The 15,625-nt window shown below is 43.4% G+C and overlaps 2 protein-coding genes across 30 annotated transcripts in view; one reads left to right on the forward strand and one right to left on the reverse strand.

Moving 5' to 3' along the window:
- dock7 (dedicator of cytokinesis 7) overlaps positions 1-15,625 on the forward strand; it is a 39,242-nt gene that overhangs the window by 3,698 nt on the left and 19,919 nt on the right. For all 29 annotated transcript variants that reach the window (XR_013132811.1, XM_077014882.1, XM_077014883.1 and 26 more), the window contains exons 3-16: positions 32-207; positions 1,798-1,866; positions 2,813-2,942; positions 3,042-3,254; positions 3,581-3,666; positions 3,772-3,838; positions 5,223-5,372; positions 5,484-5,564; positions 5,775-5,937; positions 6,151-6,293; positions 6,788-6,881; positions 7,082-7,244; positions 14,362-14,479; positions 14,679-14,749. Coding sequence is in view for 28 of the 29 variants with exons in the window: in XM_077014882.1 (XP_076870997.1) it covers positions 32-207; positions 1,798-1,866; positions 2,813-2,942; positions 3,042-3,254; positions 3,581-3,666; positions 3,772-3,838; positions 5,223-5,372; positions 5,484-5,564; positions 5,775-5,937; positions 6,151-6,293; positions 6,788-6,881; positions 7,082-7,244; positions 14,362-14,479; positions 14,679-14,749 (1,724 nt within the window). In the remaining variant the exon portion in view is untranslated. The remainder of the gene's footprint in view (positions 1-31; positions 208-1,797; positions 1,867-2,812; positions 2,943-3,041; positions 3,255-3,580; positions 3,667-3,771; positions 3,839-5,222; positions 5,373-5,483; positions 5,565-5,774; positions 5,938-6,150; positions 6,294-6,787; positions 6,882-7,081; positions 7,245-14,361; positions 14,480-14,678; positions 14,750-15,625) is intronic.
- angptl3 (angiopoietin-like 3) lies at positions 7,861-11,305 on the reverse strand. Its single transcript, XM_077014891.1, has 7 exons — positions 10,632-11,305; positions 10,247-10,357; positions 10,011-10,128; positions 9,723-9,836; positions 9,494-9,589; positions 8,803-9,069; positions 7,861-8,677 (listed from the first exon to the last, which is right to left on the reverse strand). The coding sequence occupies exons 1-7, from the start codon at positions 11,136-11,138 to the stop codon at positions 8,511-8,513; spliced, it is 1,380 nt and encodes a 459-aa protein (XP_076871006.1). The 5' UTR covers positions 11,139-11,305; the 3' UTR covers positions 7,861-8,510.

The following is a 15,625-nucleotide window of genomic DNA, read 5'->3' on the forward strand; positions in this document are numbered from 1 at the left end:
ATTTCCTCTTCTGTTCTCTCTCCATCTGCAGGTCCCACTGACCGAAGCTGTGGAACCAGTTGATTTTGAGGAGTATTTGATTACACACCCTCCCATCATAGAGTCAGGACCTCTGAGAGATCTGATCGAGTTCCCTCCAGATGACATCGAAGTTCTTTACACACCCCGAGAGTGTCGCACTCTGGGCCAAGCCGTTGCAGAGGCAGGGTGCGTGCACGTGTCCGTTCGTGTGTACATGTGTGTCTAGGCTAGGGATGCTCACATATTCTTGTTTTATTCCTGTATGATGTGGTTAAAATGGATTTCAATCGCAAAATGAGTTGGAGTATACATGGCGATTAAGAGAAAAATGAAACTATAACTGTATTACAAATGATATGTTAGGGGATGTCTTTTCTCCCTAAGGAGAAGTGTATTAAGTTGAAGGTGTACAGAATTCAAGTTATTTAATGTAGGCAAAAAATCTAATTCATAGTAGTACAACACCATAATCTGAACATTGTTCTCTGTTATGTCCAGCTGTAAGGTGCTCTTGATGTATTTAGTTGTCTGGACATTAGAATGCATTAGAATTTCTGAATGTGTCTGAAATAGAAATCTCTCTTTAGTCATCCAGTTGTTCTCTTCATGAGAGTCAATTGGTAATAGACTTAATGGTGTGCGATGTACTCCTTTCTTCAGACTGGCTCTCCTTAATTCCACAGTGATCCTGTACTGGATCATTGTGGAGACCATGACTGCAAGGGTTTGTGGGGAGGCTGAAAATACTGTCCCGGACAGCGATAACAGGGAAAATGTCACTCTAGACAACGTCAGCACAATTTGATAAGTACACCGGTGGTGACGGTGGTGAAAACATCTAATAGTGTGAGGAAGAGGGATCTCGTCCTCCTTTGGTCAACACCGGACAGCACAACAAGAACAGAAACCTGTGACGTTCATGTAATTGCAAGGAGATTCTAGACATTAATGGGCATAATGTAAATTGTAAAATGTGTGCCGTATTTTTCAATTGTGAATTTTGAACCGCAATCGAAATGTGTCCTCCGCTTTTTAGAACAGTTAGAACGCTCACACACACTAGTGATTACTAGGGGGCTGTGGTGCACACGTGCCCAGAGCGGTGGGCAGCCCTAGCCCGGTGCCCGGGGAGCAGTTGTGGTTAGGTGCCTTGCTCAAGGGCACCTCAGTCATGGCCTCAGGTCGGGGAATTTAACCCACGACCCTCCATTCCCTACCACCAGACCATGACTGCCATAATGCCCATCATTACACCCTAAAGCTGTGCTGTTTTCATGCAGTGACAGTGTGACGTCTCATCATGTTTATAGATTTTTTACTGGGAGCAATGCATGCCTTTAAGTTCTGGTTTAAAATGGTGTTGAGGAACAGATGAATATTATAGCAGTGTAAATTGGATATTTGGATAGTTTATATTTGTGGGTCCTCTAATGCTAACTGATAGAATAAAGCTTCATGCTGATGGTGTAAGTGTTGGTTGAACCTGATGAAACCTCTTTAGATCTGAACAATTCAGCAGAGGTTTGGGTTTATTCTGCAGCATCCCATTGTATTGGGGGTTCACTGCATTGCTCAGAATTCCCCATGCACTGCTTTATATATATATATATATATATATATAATATAGAAAATATACACATACATTTGTTTTTCTCTATATATTATTCTTGGAGCCTCTTTGTAACCCCCAAGGGTGCTGATTTATCTGCAGATTATTCGTATTTGTCACCATAGTGATGGGTTTGTTATGCTGACTTCAATGTCTTGTTTCTCCAGGGACAATGATCCTCATGTGAGAGACTGTATCAGGTCCTACACGGAGGACTGGGTCGTGGTCAACCGCAAGTAAGTAAAAATCTTTCTTTTCTTTTCCATAATTTAGCTTTTAGTGTTTTAGCAAAACCATTGTAGCACCGGGCTCGGATTGCAGGGACTGGGTTATGTTGACACACAGTTGAGGTTGGCTAAGGTTGTTTTTTTCCCTAAGAATCTGACGTGCATTTGTGTTTGTACACTTGAGCATGGACCTTCAAAGCCTAAGCTATTCATCTCACTCTTCTTATGTTTATGCCCTTATGATTCTCTTTGCTCCTGCTTTTCTTTGAAATCTTATCTTTTGGTTTTTGTGTTGGAAGGGTGACTTGTTGAGACTTGGCCTTTAGCCGGTTTCTTATTCATCACGTGTCGGTGATCTTCTGGTATATCCTAGCAGTCTATCAAGTTCTATGTCTTACTCATTTTTTTTTTTGGAAAAGCAGCACTTCACTTAACTCTGGTAGCAGATTGACTGTAAACATCCTGTTATGGCTGAGCAACAGTGGCACACTAGACAAAGTACAAGCTGCATCTCTTACTATTACAGGTCGTTTACAGCCTGATCCCGTGGGTTTAGGACTTTCATAAAGCCCTCCTTTGTGCTGGAGATTGAAAGGTTTCACTGCATTTGATAGGCATTGTGCCATCAGGGTACATGAAGAACATTGTTCTTGCCTGCTTTAACATGAACTGGCACAAAGTATATCTGGTTGTCACATGTTATGTAATGCTGGTGCTTCCTTTATCTGTTGGTAGATTGTTATGACGAGAAAGGTCGTGTCTAAAGCATGCACAGTTGTTGTATAGGAAGAGACTACAACACATTTTTCAGTCTTAATGCCACATATGCAGATTATGTTTGTTGGGGTTATGTTGTCGACATTTCACACCTGTGTCCTTTTCCCGCTTAATTGTACTGTGAAGGTTTGATTGTTTACTGGTGATGTCTAATGCGTCTTTTTAAATGGTGCCACAGATACCATAAGCTGGGTACAGGTTTCAACCCCAACACCCTGGACAAACAGAAGGAGAGGCAGAGAGGTTTACCCAAGCAGGTCTTTGAGTCCGACGAGCTGCCAGATCCCAGCAGCTATCAGGATGATCAGGTAATCCTCTCAAATATGTCGGATCGGCGGAGATGCAGACGCATTTCCGGGTCTCTCAGCGTGTGTGTGTGTTTGATCGCATGTCCGCCCATCTTGCAGGACGAGCTGAAGCGCAGGTCCATGTCAATCGATGACACTCCGAGGGGTAGCTGGGCCTGTAGCATCTTTGACCTGAAGAACTCGCAGCCCGACGCCCTGCTCCCGCACCTGCTCGACCGAGCACCCAACGATGAGATCGACCGGCACAATGAGGAGCACCGCAAAGCCAACCGGCACCGAGAGCTCTTCGCCCTGCACCCCGCCCTGGACGAGGTGGGCACCTTTTACCTTTTTCTTCCAACAGCTTAGCATAGCCAAGGATCTATGGTGCTCATTTGTATACTTAACGTTATGTCTGACTGAAATGGGAATTAAAATTTCACAGGTACATATTCGGGCTTGAAAAAAAAAATTTTGTAAATGCAGGAGTAATAAATTTTTCCCATGAATCTCAAAAGGACTTTGAGGCAAAGCACTTGACTAGCTCTATATATTGCTACATGTGTTTGAACTGCATTTGGAATGGTCATGTTCAGAAGTTTAGATTATATTTCTTTCATATTGAATTTTTGTTATTTTTCTGATTTTGTTTTCTGAAGGAGGAGCCCATCGAGAGGCACTGTGTACCCGATGTCCCAAAGGAACACTTTGGCCAGCGCCTCCTCGTCAAGTGCCTGTCCCTGAAGTGAGTGGAGGAGGGCCGTGCCTTTGCAGTCCCCCGCTCGTCGTCTTGCCCATTAAAACCTAATATGAACTCCTCTTCTGTGCTGACTCTGCTGTTTCTTCAAAGGTTTGAGATTGAAATCGAGCCAATATTCGCAAGTTTGGCCTTATACGATGTCAAGGAAAAGAAAAAGGTGAGCAGTTACGCCCACTTCGCTGCTTTGTTGGTCGAAAACTTGGACGCTTCTGCAAAGTCGTTAAAACTGACCTTAACCCAGGCTATTAAAGTACTGTAAAGGTCAGTGGAGGCATCCCATGAATACTAAGGCAGTGGTTCAGCTTCGGTTTTTAATGCTGTGTACTTCTTTCTTTTTCGTGTTTTAGTTTGTGTGTGCTGAACTATTGCATTGCACGTTTGGAATGGTACCTGAGGGAGCTGGAGGTGTGCTTGGCGTTTGATGGAATTTATTGTCTCTGGCATAGTGTTTCACATACAGTGCGCTCCATAAGTAATTAGATGTTGAAATTAAGCAGTAACTGAGGTTAAACTCCAGAATGGCAGGTTTAATTCATGGCTGAAGTCATGGTTTTTCTATATATATAGTCTCTTTATTTCAGGAGGAAATGAGTAATCTGATAAAATGGCATAATGCTACATGAATTTTGTCGCCTTTGGAGTTTGGTGTTGCAGATCATTTACAGTCTTTAGAGAAGAGAAGATAAGAAAATAGATGCAGGGTATCTTCCTTCCCTGACGATACTCTGCCAGTCCTGTAATTCAGCTATTTCCAGTTCTTGCTCGTTTTACAAAAATTTTTTTGTAAGCCCTCAGAGATCATGTTATTTTCTTTATGCTAAACTCTAAAGCGTAAAGCCTATGTTCTGGGTAGTGTCCTTCACAAGCTTTCTTTAAGACTGACAGAATTCCTCAGTCACTCACTGCTCTTTCCTTCCCTGGTCTGACAGGTTGTTTGCTACTGCTAATCTCATGAGGGCATTGTTACACCTCAGCCTTGTGTCAGTCAGTCAGTCAGTTTTGACACTTGATGCTTTGCCACCAGCCTCTTGTTAGTCTGCTGTTACTGACGGTTCTTAGCGGCCATGTTGAGACTCAGCGGTGACAGGCTCCAGTTGCATACCTGCCTACATTTGTGTAGCTCTCCCATAATGCACGTGTCAAGAAAGTCCTGAGCAGCCTATTGTTCAATTTCTTAATTTCTTCTTGGAGCCAATGTACAAAAATGTCTTAAGTGGTTAATCCAATTTAAATACTATGGAAGCTCCTTACATATTACATACAAGTTCAAGCTGACAATCTCCACTACCATGGTAGTTGTTGTTTCATTCGAACTCTAATGTGCTGGAAAATGGCTGGCCAAAGCTCCAGAAATCACTTTCCATTCAATTATTTACAGACTGCATTGTTTGTATATATATTGTTAAAAAGCTCTTGAAGTGGTAACAATAGAAAGGTGCTTCTCAACATCCTAACACTAGAGGGCAGCAGTCACCATATTGCGGTGGCTCCTCTCTGATGTTAATATGAATTTGTAACCCGTCCCTGTCATTTATTTTCAGATATCGGAGAACTTCTTCTTTGACCTGAACTCTGAGCAAACCAAGGCCGTGTTGCGCCCTCACACCCAGTCCGCCGCCATCTCTACACTGGCACGCTCCGCCATCTTCTCAATCACTTACCCTTCCCAAGATGTCTTCCTAGTCATCAGAGTAAGTGTTTGTATAATGCCGACTGCCCACTGAATCAGACATATAAGCGATTAATAAGTAATAATTTAACTCATTATTATGATCGCTAATCCCTGGTCTGCGAATACCCAGCTTGAAAAGGTGCTACAGCAAGGAGACATTGGAGAGTGTGCAGAGCCCTACATGGTCTTCAAAGAGTCCGACGCTGCTAAAGTAAGACCATACGACCACAAAACCTTCATCTGCGCCTGTACACAAATAGCTTTCTTAATCTGAAGCAGCCTTGGGTTGAAGAACAGCGCCATATAAATAAACCACCACTGTTATTGTCGCCGTTGTCATCGTCGTCGTTGTCTTCGTCTAGTGGAGCCGTGCTCCTACGTAGCGGTGGTGGTTCCTGAGATGTTTCCCCATGTTCTGCAGAACAAGGAGAAGCTGGACAAACTGCGTGCCCAGTCGGAGCAGTTCTGCCAGCGCCTGGGACGCTACCGTATGCCCTTCGCCTGGACCGCCATCCACCTGATGAACATCGTGAACAGCGCGGGCAGCCTGGAGAGAGACACCGAGCTGGAGATGGGCCTGCCAGGTCAGTCCGCTCTCTGACGTCTACGCGTTCCGCCGTGGCGGTTCTGGTGTTTGTGCTGTCGCCATGCAATTTGCTCAGCGTTTGGTGTTGAGATTGAGAAGAACCAGTTAGACGTGTGTATCGGAAAACGTATTGTGCGTTAGTTAAAACGTTGGTTAACGTTTAATGTGAGCTTCCATGTTGGGGTCATTTTTTGACACTGTGTCCGAGTAGAGCGGAAGGGATCGTGGTCAGAGCGGAGGAACTCGAGCATTGTGGGTCGCCGCTCTCTGGAAAGGACGACCAGTGGAGACGAGTTCTGCAATCTGACCAGCTTCAGGCCTGCCACTCTCACAGTCACCAACTTCTTCAAGCAGGTCTGCCTCCCCCTCCCTACCGTGCTGGCAGCATCAGCCACTGATCCATGAGATGTTAGAGACCTTCCATTGGAGAACTGGTGTGGGGTAGTGGGGGGGGGGGGGGGGGGGGGGGGGGGTAGGGGGAGTAGTGTATGACCTTTTTTTTTTTTATTCATTGACAGTGTTGATGTTACGGGTTACAGCATACAAAGGTTAAGGTGTAAAGTCCAAAACGTGCTCTTTGTGTAGCAGAAGCGTTTGATTACTTTCATTGACCTTACATTGACATTTTTGCGACATTTTTTAAGTTTGTTTAGCAAGCATTAGGGTTGTATGCAGAGTGTTAAAAATACCAGTAGACTCTAAATAAATTCTTTTGAATGAATTGCTGTTTGAACTCCACTTTTTCTTGTAGCTATAGATCGATTGCTTTGCTTTCAGGTATTCACATTAATGCAGTGAAATTCATGAGATTGCTAATTATCATGATTTCATGTTCCTTTCTTTGCTAGGAGGGAGATCGGCTAAGCGATGAAGATTTGTACAAGTTCTTGGCTGACATGAGACGCCCTTCATCCGTGTTACGAAGACTTCGGCCCATCACAGGTAAGACGAGCTGAGTTAAGAGACTTAAAAACAAAAAAATTTCTGGTAATAGACCTACTCTTGCTTATTAACAAATGAGCTATTCCAGATTATATATATATATTCACCTAATTTAATGATTAATGGAAGTTAATGGCTAAATGATTTCAATAAAATATCCTTAGTCACTAGTACATGTCTGTTCTGTCTGATGCTTACAGCTCAGTTGAAGATCGACATTTCCCCTGCACCTGAGAACCCCCACTACTGTCTGACTCCAGAGTTACTGCAGGTTAAACCATATCCAGACAGTCGAGTACGGCCAACCAGGGAGATTCTGGAGTTCCCAGCCAAGGACATTTATGTGCCCAACACCACGTACAGGTATGACAGCTGTGCTCTGTTCTAGCCAAATACTGATCCAATGGCAGTTTGACTTATGGGTCATTCATACAGTGTTCCAGTTCCACCCATGGCTGTTCATGTGAGCCACACATGTGTTTTGTGTTGCTTGAAGTGCAGCTTGTGATTTTAAAAATTCTGTGATGGACCTCGTACTGTTAGCTGTAAGTGTATGCTGAAAATCTTTGTGCCTAATCACGCAGGTTTAAACTGCTATTTCAGTCATGGCCTCTGAGGCAAAGACCTTTATCATTGAGTTATGTTGACATAGCCTTCTACAAAGGACATGTTTGTCTGTTGGTAGATAACGTGGTTGGCACGACATGAAAACAGACCATGCTGGGCAGCCTCGTGTCCAGACATGCTGGCTGAAGATGTTTGGACATGCCATTGTCTTTCAGCTGAGCCTAATTGCTCATCATCTTTCTTGGGAGACATTTGGGAGAATCCCATTTTAACCCCATAATTAAATGCAAGTTATTCCACATTTTAACTTCTTCCCACTGAATTAAATCGATGACTAAAAATGACTGACAAGGGGTCGTTCAACTTTTTTCCATTAGCATTGATGTTTAGTTGATATTCAAAAAGCTTGGAGCGTTGTTGGAGAGATTTTATTTATTTTTGCTACAAAAATGGATTAATAGTGTTTCTAAAGATATCCATAAAGAAAAAAATATACTGTACAATTGGGTGTGCCCACTGTGAAATTGGGAGTCAATATGACTCAGTAACATTAAGGAGCAAACAATTAGCAATATTGTAGCATGTTGCTGGAATAATGTAGCTCAAATATGAACACTGTTTAAATATGATATTAAGTTAAAATGCAATATAAAAACTAGACTATTAAACGTGCATTTCTGTATAGTAGTTTGATTTCTGTAGGTGCTTAACAAAGTAATAGAAGTGTGCTTGAAAACCTATCACAATTCATAATGGCATGCGATAGGTTTTCACTTTAGAAGTGTGCTTGGCTATATCTGTGTTGTTCATCACCAAATCTTCAGAGCATCTCTAAATTATTTGCACTAACATTTCACATGCAACATTTACTTCATCTGTGACAGTGAGAAGTTGTTGACCTGGTACATCATCCTTTGAAACAGCATTTTGGTTTGAATGGAGAAGAATGGAGAAAATTCTGTTGCCCACAGTCTCTGCTGCCTGTGTGACCTTTTTGGATTAATCGAGAGCACGGCCCCCCACGCACCACCCCCATACCCACAGGTTGAGTGATCCCTGCAGCTATGACAATGGCCTAATGGAGATCTTTGTAGATTTGAGGATATAAGAGCTTCGTCTGCCAGGTCTCCAGTAGATCCCTTTCCTGCGTGGAGTACGACTCCTGGTTCTCATCCAGGTGTACCGTCCATTTAGGTTGGTGTCGCCACACGCGTTAAACCACCAACCACCTGAAAATAATTTCAATTAGTCAAAATTGAATCTGAAAAGTTTTCAGTTGTGTTTAAATGCCATTTCGTCCAGACTAATTTAGTTTTTTAAAGAATTTGTGCAAATATTGTGAAGAGTTTATTACCTGTGTAGTTAAGGGCGCAGTTGGTGTCTTCGTGGAGGTCCTTGTCTTTGGTGGAGAACATCAGGCCCGTGTGGTTGCTTATGGCAACAGGAACATTTCCAGACAGATGTGTAAGATGGATGGTGTAGTGAGACGCAGGGCCTTCCAGGGTGAACATGTACTCCACGAATCTTCTCTCCTCTTTCCAGTCTTCCAGCTGGAAGTTTAGGATGTAGCGCTCCTGTCTGGTGATGGAGTAGATCTTTGCCAAGCCCAGCCAGAACTCCTCTAAAATACAGGCAAAGAGGCAAATAACTTTGGGTGTGTGTGTGTGTGTGTGTGTGTGTTCATTTGAATTTCCTTTTTTTTTTTTTTAAGTTCATTTGATAGACAAAAATGATCTCCGTTTATGGCAACATGTGATTTTTGAAGAGATGTACTCTGCCAGCCTTATTCTGTATCAGTTACTGTTGATCAGCCGTGTTTGTGAAACCTTGTAGAGTAAAGCCCAAAAAGGGAGAGTTCCTTTGCATTTGCACCAATAAAATCATGACTGATCCAGACCTGGGCACAGGACCTAAGTCTGTTCACGTTTATGCTGTCAGAACATATCATGTTGAGTAAGAATAGTGGTAGCATATAATGAGCTAACCTGGGTTGTTACCTTTCTAGTGCTGTCATTTCCTATATATCTTTTGCATTGTTTACTTACTTTCCAATTTTCCAAATCCAAGCTCATATTTGTCCCAGTTCTGATCAAAATCTAGAGACCCATCCACTCTCCGCTGAATGACTGTGGCCACTCCATCTGCAAGGGAATGAATGGATAAGAATAGTACTGTCTGGACCCAGGTGGCTGTACAATGCCATGGACCTTGTCTGCAGTTAGCATGCAAACATTTTTGTTGAATCATTTTGAATGCACTGTGTGTGTCTCTTACCTGAGGTGATATCACAGAATACATTGAATGGTTCTGATTGATTAGGTTTGATTGAGTAAATTCCACTATTTGCTGAGCCTCTCCTGAATATTTCACCACAGTCTGTGGGAAAGTCTGCAACACACATTTCAAATGTTATTAGATGTATAAGAGAGATGTATAAGAATTCATTTGTCTGTGTTGGCCTACATCGACATTTAGGACATTTACCACATACTCTTATCCAGAGTGGTTTACGAACGTGCACTGTGGTCCATACAGCAAATATATTCTTCATCTCTGACTCACCATTTGTGTCCGTGGTCGAATCGGTTGAGTTACTTGTCAAATATTCTAAAATGTCTGGCTGCTCCAGACTTGGATTTGGAGATTTTTCAGCAGTTTCGTGAAAGGAGTTCGGACCAAGCTGAAACGAAAATGTTGTGTGTCCGAGAGTTAGCTGTGGGTAACCTCAGGTATTTAATGAAATGGCCTACCCACTCAGTAACCCAAGCTTTTTGTACTGTTCCATTTAAACATCATACCTTCTCCTCCAGGCTCTTGATTTTGATTTTCTGTGAGTTGAGTTGATCATGCTGTTCTCTCACTGACTGTAGCAGGTCTTTGATCGTCTTCTCCTGAGTGTCGATCACGTCCTGCAACAAGACTTGCATTTTGGTGCTCATGCACTGGGGTTTGCAGTTTACCATGTCCCATACTTTATTGGACAAGTGTACATACATCTGGACTTTATATTTACACGAATTAGTTTTACATGTGTTCAGTTATCATAGATGTGAAACAAACGAATGAGATTCACTAAATCATATATGAAATAAATCTAAATAGTTACAGGTGGATTTTACATAGCTACAGCTGGATGACCGAACTTAAGGCAAACCATGTGATGTCTGAAATGGGTCCACTCACCTTGAGTGCAGAGATGTCTTGGAGCTGCTCTGGGGGAACCATGGTGTGAGAAAGGCCTTTCAACCTCTCCTCTAGACTCCCCACTTTAGTCTGTAACAGGCTACGCTCCTGCAGGATGCTGTTGACCTTTGAGTGAATCTCCAGTGACAAGTTCCGAATCTCCTCATTATTGGCCTTTAGGAAGGTTGTGGTCTTCTTCAGCTCTTCTTCCTCCTCCTTGATTTCATTGGTGACGAGTGAGAGCTGGTAGAAGGAGCGGTCAAAGATGTTCAGCTTCTGAAAGATGTCGTTGATTTGCGATTTCGTCTTGTGCACGAACTCCCGAAGGCTCTGCCCCAGCTGAAGGAGACCGTTGGCCAGCAGTCGCACGTCGTCGAGCATCGCGAATGGAGACCTGGCCTCCGTGGGCCGCGGACCTCTGACTAAGGGCCCCTCCGTAACCGTCGAACGAGGGATTGCTTTTATGGTGCACAAGCTTCCCAGGAGAAGCAAGCAGGCCACCTTCATTTTGTCTTTAGAGAGTCCCAGTTGCTCGTTCCAGTCGTACTTGGGGCTCTCGATTCTGCTTTCTCTTCTCTCTTTGCCCTCCTGGGAGAATGACAAGTGAAGAACAGGACAGCCTTATATACACACACACACCGCTGTGCAGGGAGAGGAGGAGGGGTTTGTTGATCGTTAAACGGGTTACGCTTGCAAACTCTCATCTGCCTACAAAAAAAACCTCCCAGGAAGCTTCCACAGAGCAAACAAATGATAGCAGCGTGCACACCAACCCCGCCCCTCCAACAGCTCACCAGAACCACCCACCACACACAGTCTGCTCTTCCAACCCTGTGGTCCGACTGGGGCGGATGAGCAGAAATGGACAGTGTCACCGGAGCGCCAATGAATCACTTGGCCAATCGATTTCATCGCCGCCACAGCCACATTCGACTGATGGCGAGGTGGGAATTAATAATGAAAGTGTGCAATTTATGCCTCCTTGGTCTGATTTAATGGCTTGCTGAATCAGCTCTCGGGTGCAGCTTTGCACGCCTGTGTGTGAGGACCCGCTCTAGTGTTCAGGACTTCTGGCAGGGCGTGATATGAGGCAAGTTTGAAAATGTGCAGTGTGTGCTGTGCATATTGGTTTTTTACATGAGCTTCTGACAAAAGGAAACAAACTCTTGGGGGGATCGGGTAGAAATGAGAGTGGTCAGAGCTACAAGACACACACACACACACACACACACACACACACACAATGTTAATTGGTTATGTTTAGATACACAGCAGATACACGCACATACACTCACACTCTCTCTCTCTCTCTGTCATATATGCACACACTGTCGTCTGTCTCATCTCTCTTGCAAGTAAGCCTACATAACAAACTAAACAGATTTCACAGATTAGCCTGATGTCGTTGCTATGCAGCAAGTCAAATTATCTTGGAATACAAACAGACAAAATGTCCTGAAGGTAGTTCATTCGGTTTTCTTTAGATAAGTTCAGGTAATGCTATTAAATCTACACCTCAGTCCAACACTGGTACATATTTGTTCATGGTAACAACGTATATACACACATACGCACATTTATTCCGTGAACTTTGATTCCCCGGGCAGGTCAGAATGAATCTACATTTTCCACAGTACCTGGAGCTCCATGGGGGCATGGGGGATGAGGAGGAGCTCATCACTGTAGAAGATTGGTCTTTCTGTAATGCTCAGTATGTGGGTTTACTAAGATCTTTTTATGTTTCTTTTATTTTGCTCATTTTGTGATGTAAATTTTTCCACATCATCTCTTTCTTGAAGAGATCATGTCCCTTAAGGCAAATCTTATTGCATTATAAAGTGGTGTTTTCACATGTGCTGTAGCTTGTTCTGCCTCCTTGGTCTGATTTAGGCATGGTATGAGACAGGAGCAGATCCCGGCTTTTGTGGCATCGGGTGAAATATATCTATTGTGGCTTGTGAAAAATTGATTGGGTCCAGCAGACATGCTGTGACATTGACAAGGGGGTTTATGGGAGAGTCCACCGAGAGCCTGATCTGTGTGGTGACTTCAGAAGTAAGAGGTTACTTTTATCTTTCTCTCCACTCTTTTGTTGTTCGCTTAGAAAAAGAGATAAAACATATGTTTTCACTTTGGACCATAGGGAAAGTAATTAAATGCATAAATATCCAGAAGCCACATTCATTACATTGCAACATTGCTGTTAAAACGGAGAGAAATGTTCAACTCTGGGCCCCAGCACAATGACATTGAGCTGGACTGTGGTGATGAACCCTGACAGAGTGGCTTTTGCGTCTGGGATACTGTGTCCTTGTTCTTGTTGCATAATGCTATTTCCTGTGTTCTCTAATAGCTCTACATGGTCTTCTTAAATGACCCCTTTTCGCGATTTGTGACCTGCAGTTTACCTTTGGTACACGGCTGTAGACCGAGCAAACACTGTCGTCCTCCCCATGCGTAGCTGGAGGCCTGGCTGAGTGCATTGGGTGTCCTAACAAACCGAAGGGTTAAAGAATTATTTGTTTTTTTTTGCAAACCTTTTAATCATGCATCTGTTTATAGAGGAACTGGAGACATCGAAACCTGGTTTTCCAGAATTTGTTTCTAATCACCTTATCTCGAGGGGAATCCTAAGACGATAAAGACAATCGTGTGCTTGTCATTGTTGTCATCCTCTAAATCATGCAGCGTACAGGATCTGCTGTGGACAATTCTAACTGCAGTGTCATTGGTCATACTGCTTCTTTGGTCGCAGTGTTGCTAAGAAAAAAAAAGTCCTGCTGCTTTTATGTGCTGGAGCAAAGACCCCGCGAGAGCGTGAGACAGTGGCGGTGTTGGAGAAGAGACATGGAGACAGAGGGTGGAGAGCGAGACAGCGCTGAAGGGGTGCATGAGAGCCGTGCGCTCCCTGAGCGTCCGCCGTGACCCTGCTGCTCCCAGGAGGCAGAGCTCCACGTCACAGTGACCACTGTGGCGCGACACCCCAGCTGGGTGCTTCAGTGTAGCAAGCTGTGCTCCAGAGTCACTTTGACGGTTCTAGGGACACTAAACCGCAGTCTGGGTTTCACGCTGGACTTTATAGGTGGCTTGTGGTGCATTTCCAATGCTTTTCTTTTTTGTTTTCCAGCCTTTCATGTGCATATTGTTGCTAGTGTTGGGTTAAATGAGAAGTTATGTGTAGATGAAAGCCTTGTTGGATTTATTTGTGGACATTGGTGAGGAAATCAACTGTGTTTCAAAGCTCTCTTCTCTTATACGGGTCACAGGCATCGCACACAAGTATTGATGGATATAAAAAATATAAAAAATTACAAAGGCATAAAGATATTTCCATCTGGCTGTCCACACAGGCGTATTAAAGTATATATGGCAAGCCCACGAGTCTTCTGTCATCTAGATGAGCCCATGCTGGAGCAGCTCTGACCTTCCCAGTGGCATTTACACACTGGATAGGAAATGTATTTATGGCATTTCATTTCACTGTGAAGGCACTTTCAGGAATGAAAATATGTTTCTAGTAGTCACTGTTCAATAAGGAAGAAATGTAATAAACCGTTTTAGCCCTTTAAATACTTCTTCCCACAGAGCAAGGAAAATACTATACAGAGTAAATATGGCTTGCTATCTTGCAGCTTGCTGTCTACACAAACCATGCTTCTCGGTTTGAAGCTGCATTTTGAATGCGCCGTTTTTAAACCTTGTCATCTTTCCTCCCCCGTGTGCGTGTTAGGAACCTGCTCTATGTCAACCCGCAGAGTCTGAACTTTGCCAACCGCCAGGGCTCCGCCCGCAACATCACGGTGAAGGTGCAGTTCATGAACGGGGAGGACCCCAGCAATGCCATGCCTGTAAGTGCCCTCCCCTGCCTGCTTGCGTACATGTGGACACGCGTGTTGTGTAAGACGCTACATTGTGTATGTGCATTATGTCTAAATTGCAGCACGTGTAAAAAAAAAAATGTAATTAAATGTAAAATAGACTGAACTGCATCTTCAGTGACGTAATGTATGAGTGTGTTTCATCAGTGAATGGGAACTTGCTCCTCAGGTGATCTTTGGAAAATCCAGCTGTGGAGAATTCTCCAAAGAGGCATACACTTCAGTCGTCTATCACAACCGGTGAGATCTCCTCTGAGCCGCTATAATAACATTTCCGGTCTCTGATCATTTGGAGTCTAAAATATGGATAATGTGATTTTTTTTGTGGCCTCTGCTAATTGTTGATGTCTGGTGTCCTTCGGAAGTTGTGACGCCCTGTACAGTGAACGTACTGAATCACTAGCCACTCATGGTTTGATGACCATCATCTGATTGGAACCTTAGCTCCAACGATTCATATCAATATTCTCCAGATTCCAGCTTTTGAATACACATGGAAAATATTACATCCTGGCGGTTGAGGATGACGTTTTCAGATGTTTCTGTGAAATTTGGAAATACTGAAAGACATAACATTTGTTATAAACCAATGGACTCTCATTCCTATTTGCAATACAGTTCTTCATATTCCATTGAAATAACTCCCCTTACAGCAACGTAAATGCATTTGCAGTAAAAATGAAGACTTCCTCCACAGAAGTATGGAATAGTATCAATATTTTTAACTGTGGGTTTCCTAAGGAAGTCCTAGATGATGCTGTCAACTTATTATCCCATCAGTAAAACATGTTGGTAATAACATACTTAAACACTTCAGAGTCCAGCTGGATGATGCATGGACCTCATTCCTTTTTGAAGATGTTCCACTGATCTTCTACAGACAAGACAAAAACATCATCAGCTCGAGGGAGATAAATGACCATTCAGATGACCCCTGTTGTACTGTAGCCTGCAACCGCTCTAAATGTGCTTCATGTCCTTTCATTAACACAGCCACTAAAATAACTGGCTCAAAAGGACTAGTTGTCACCACCCATTACTCTTCTTGCACTACTGCAGGAGTCGTACGTTAGACAAACGAGAGAAGCTTTGCTGAACACCATCGGACCAATCAGA

This window comes from Brachyhypopomus gauderio, chromosome 8 (genome assembly GCF_052324685.1).
Source record: "Brachyhypopomus gauderio isolate BG-103 chromosome 8, BGAUD_0.2, whole genome shotgun sequence".
In the NCBI taxonomy this organism is placed as follows: domain Eukaryota; kingdom Metazoa; phylum Chordata; class Actinopteri; order Gymnotiformes; family Hypopomidae; genus Brachyhypopomus; species Brachyhypopomus gauderio.

What these genes read in the sequence shown, in the direction of transcription:
- angptl3 (XM_077014891.1), bottom strand. Translation starts at nt 11,138, where the DNA reads ATGAAGGTGGCCTGCTTGCTTCTCCTGGGAAGCTTGTGCACCATAAAA. An exon ending in AAGACATCTCTGCACTCAAG is followed by an intron (nt 10,358 to 10,631) that starts GTGAGTGGACCC and finishes GTCTTGTTGCAG; the next exon opens with GACGTGATCGACACTCAGGA. An exon ending in TTCGACCACGGACACAAATG is followed by an intron (nt 9,837 to 10,010) that starts GTGAGTCAGAGA and finishes TGTGTGTTGCAG; the next exon opens with ACTTTCCCACAGACTGTGGT.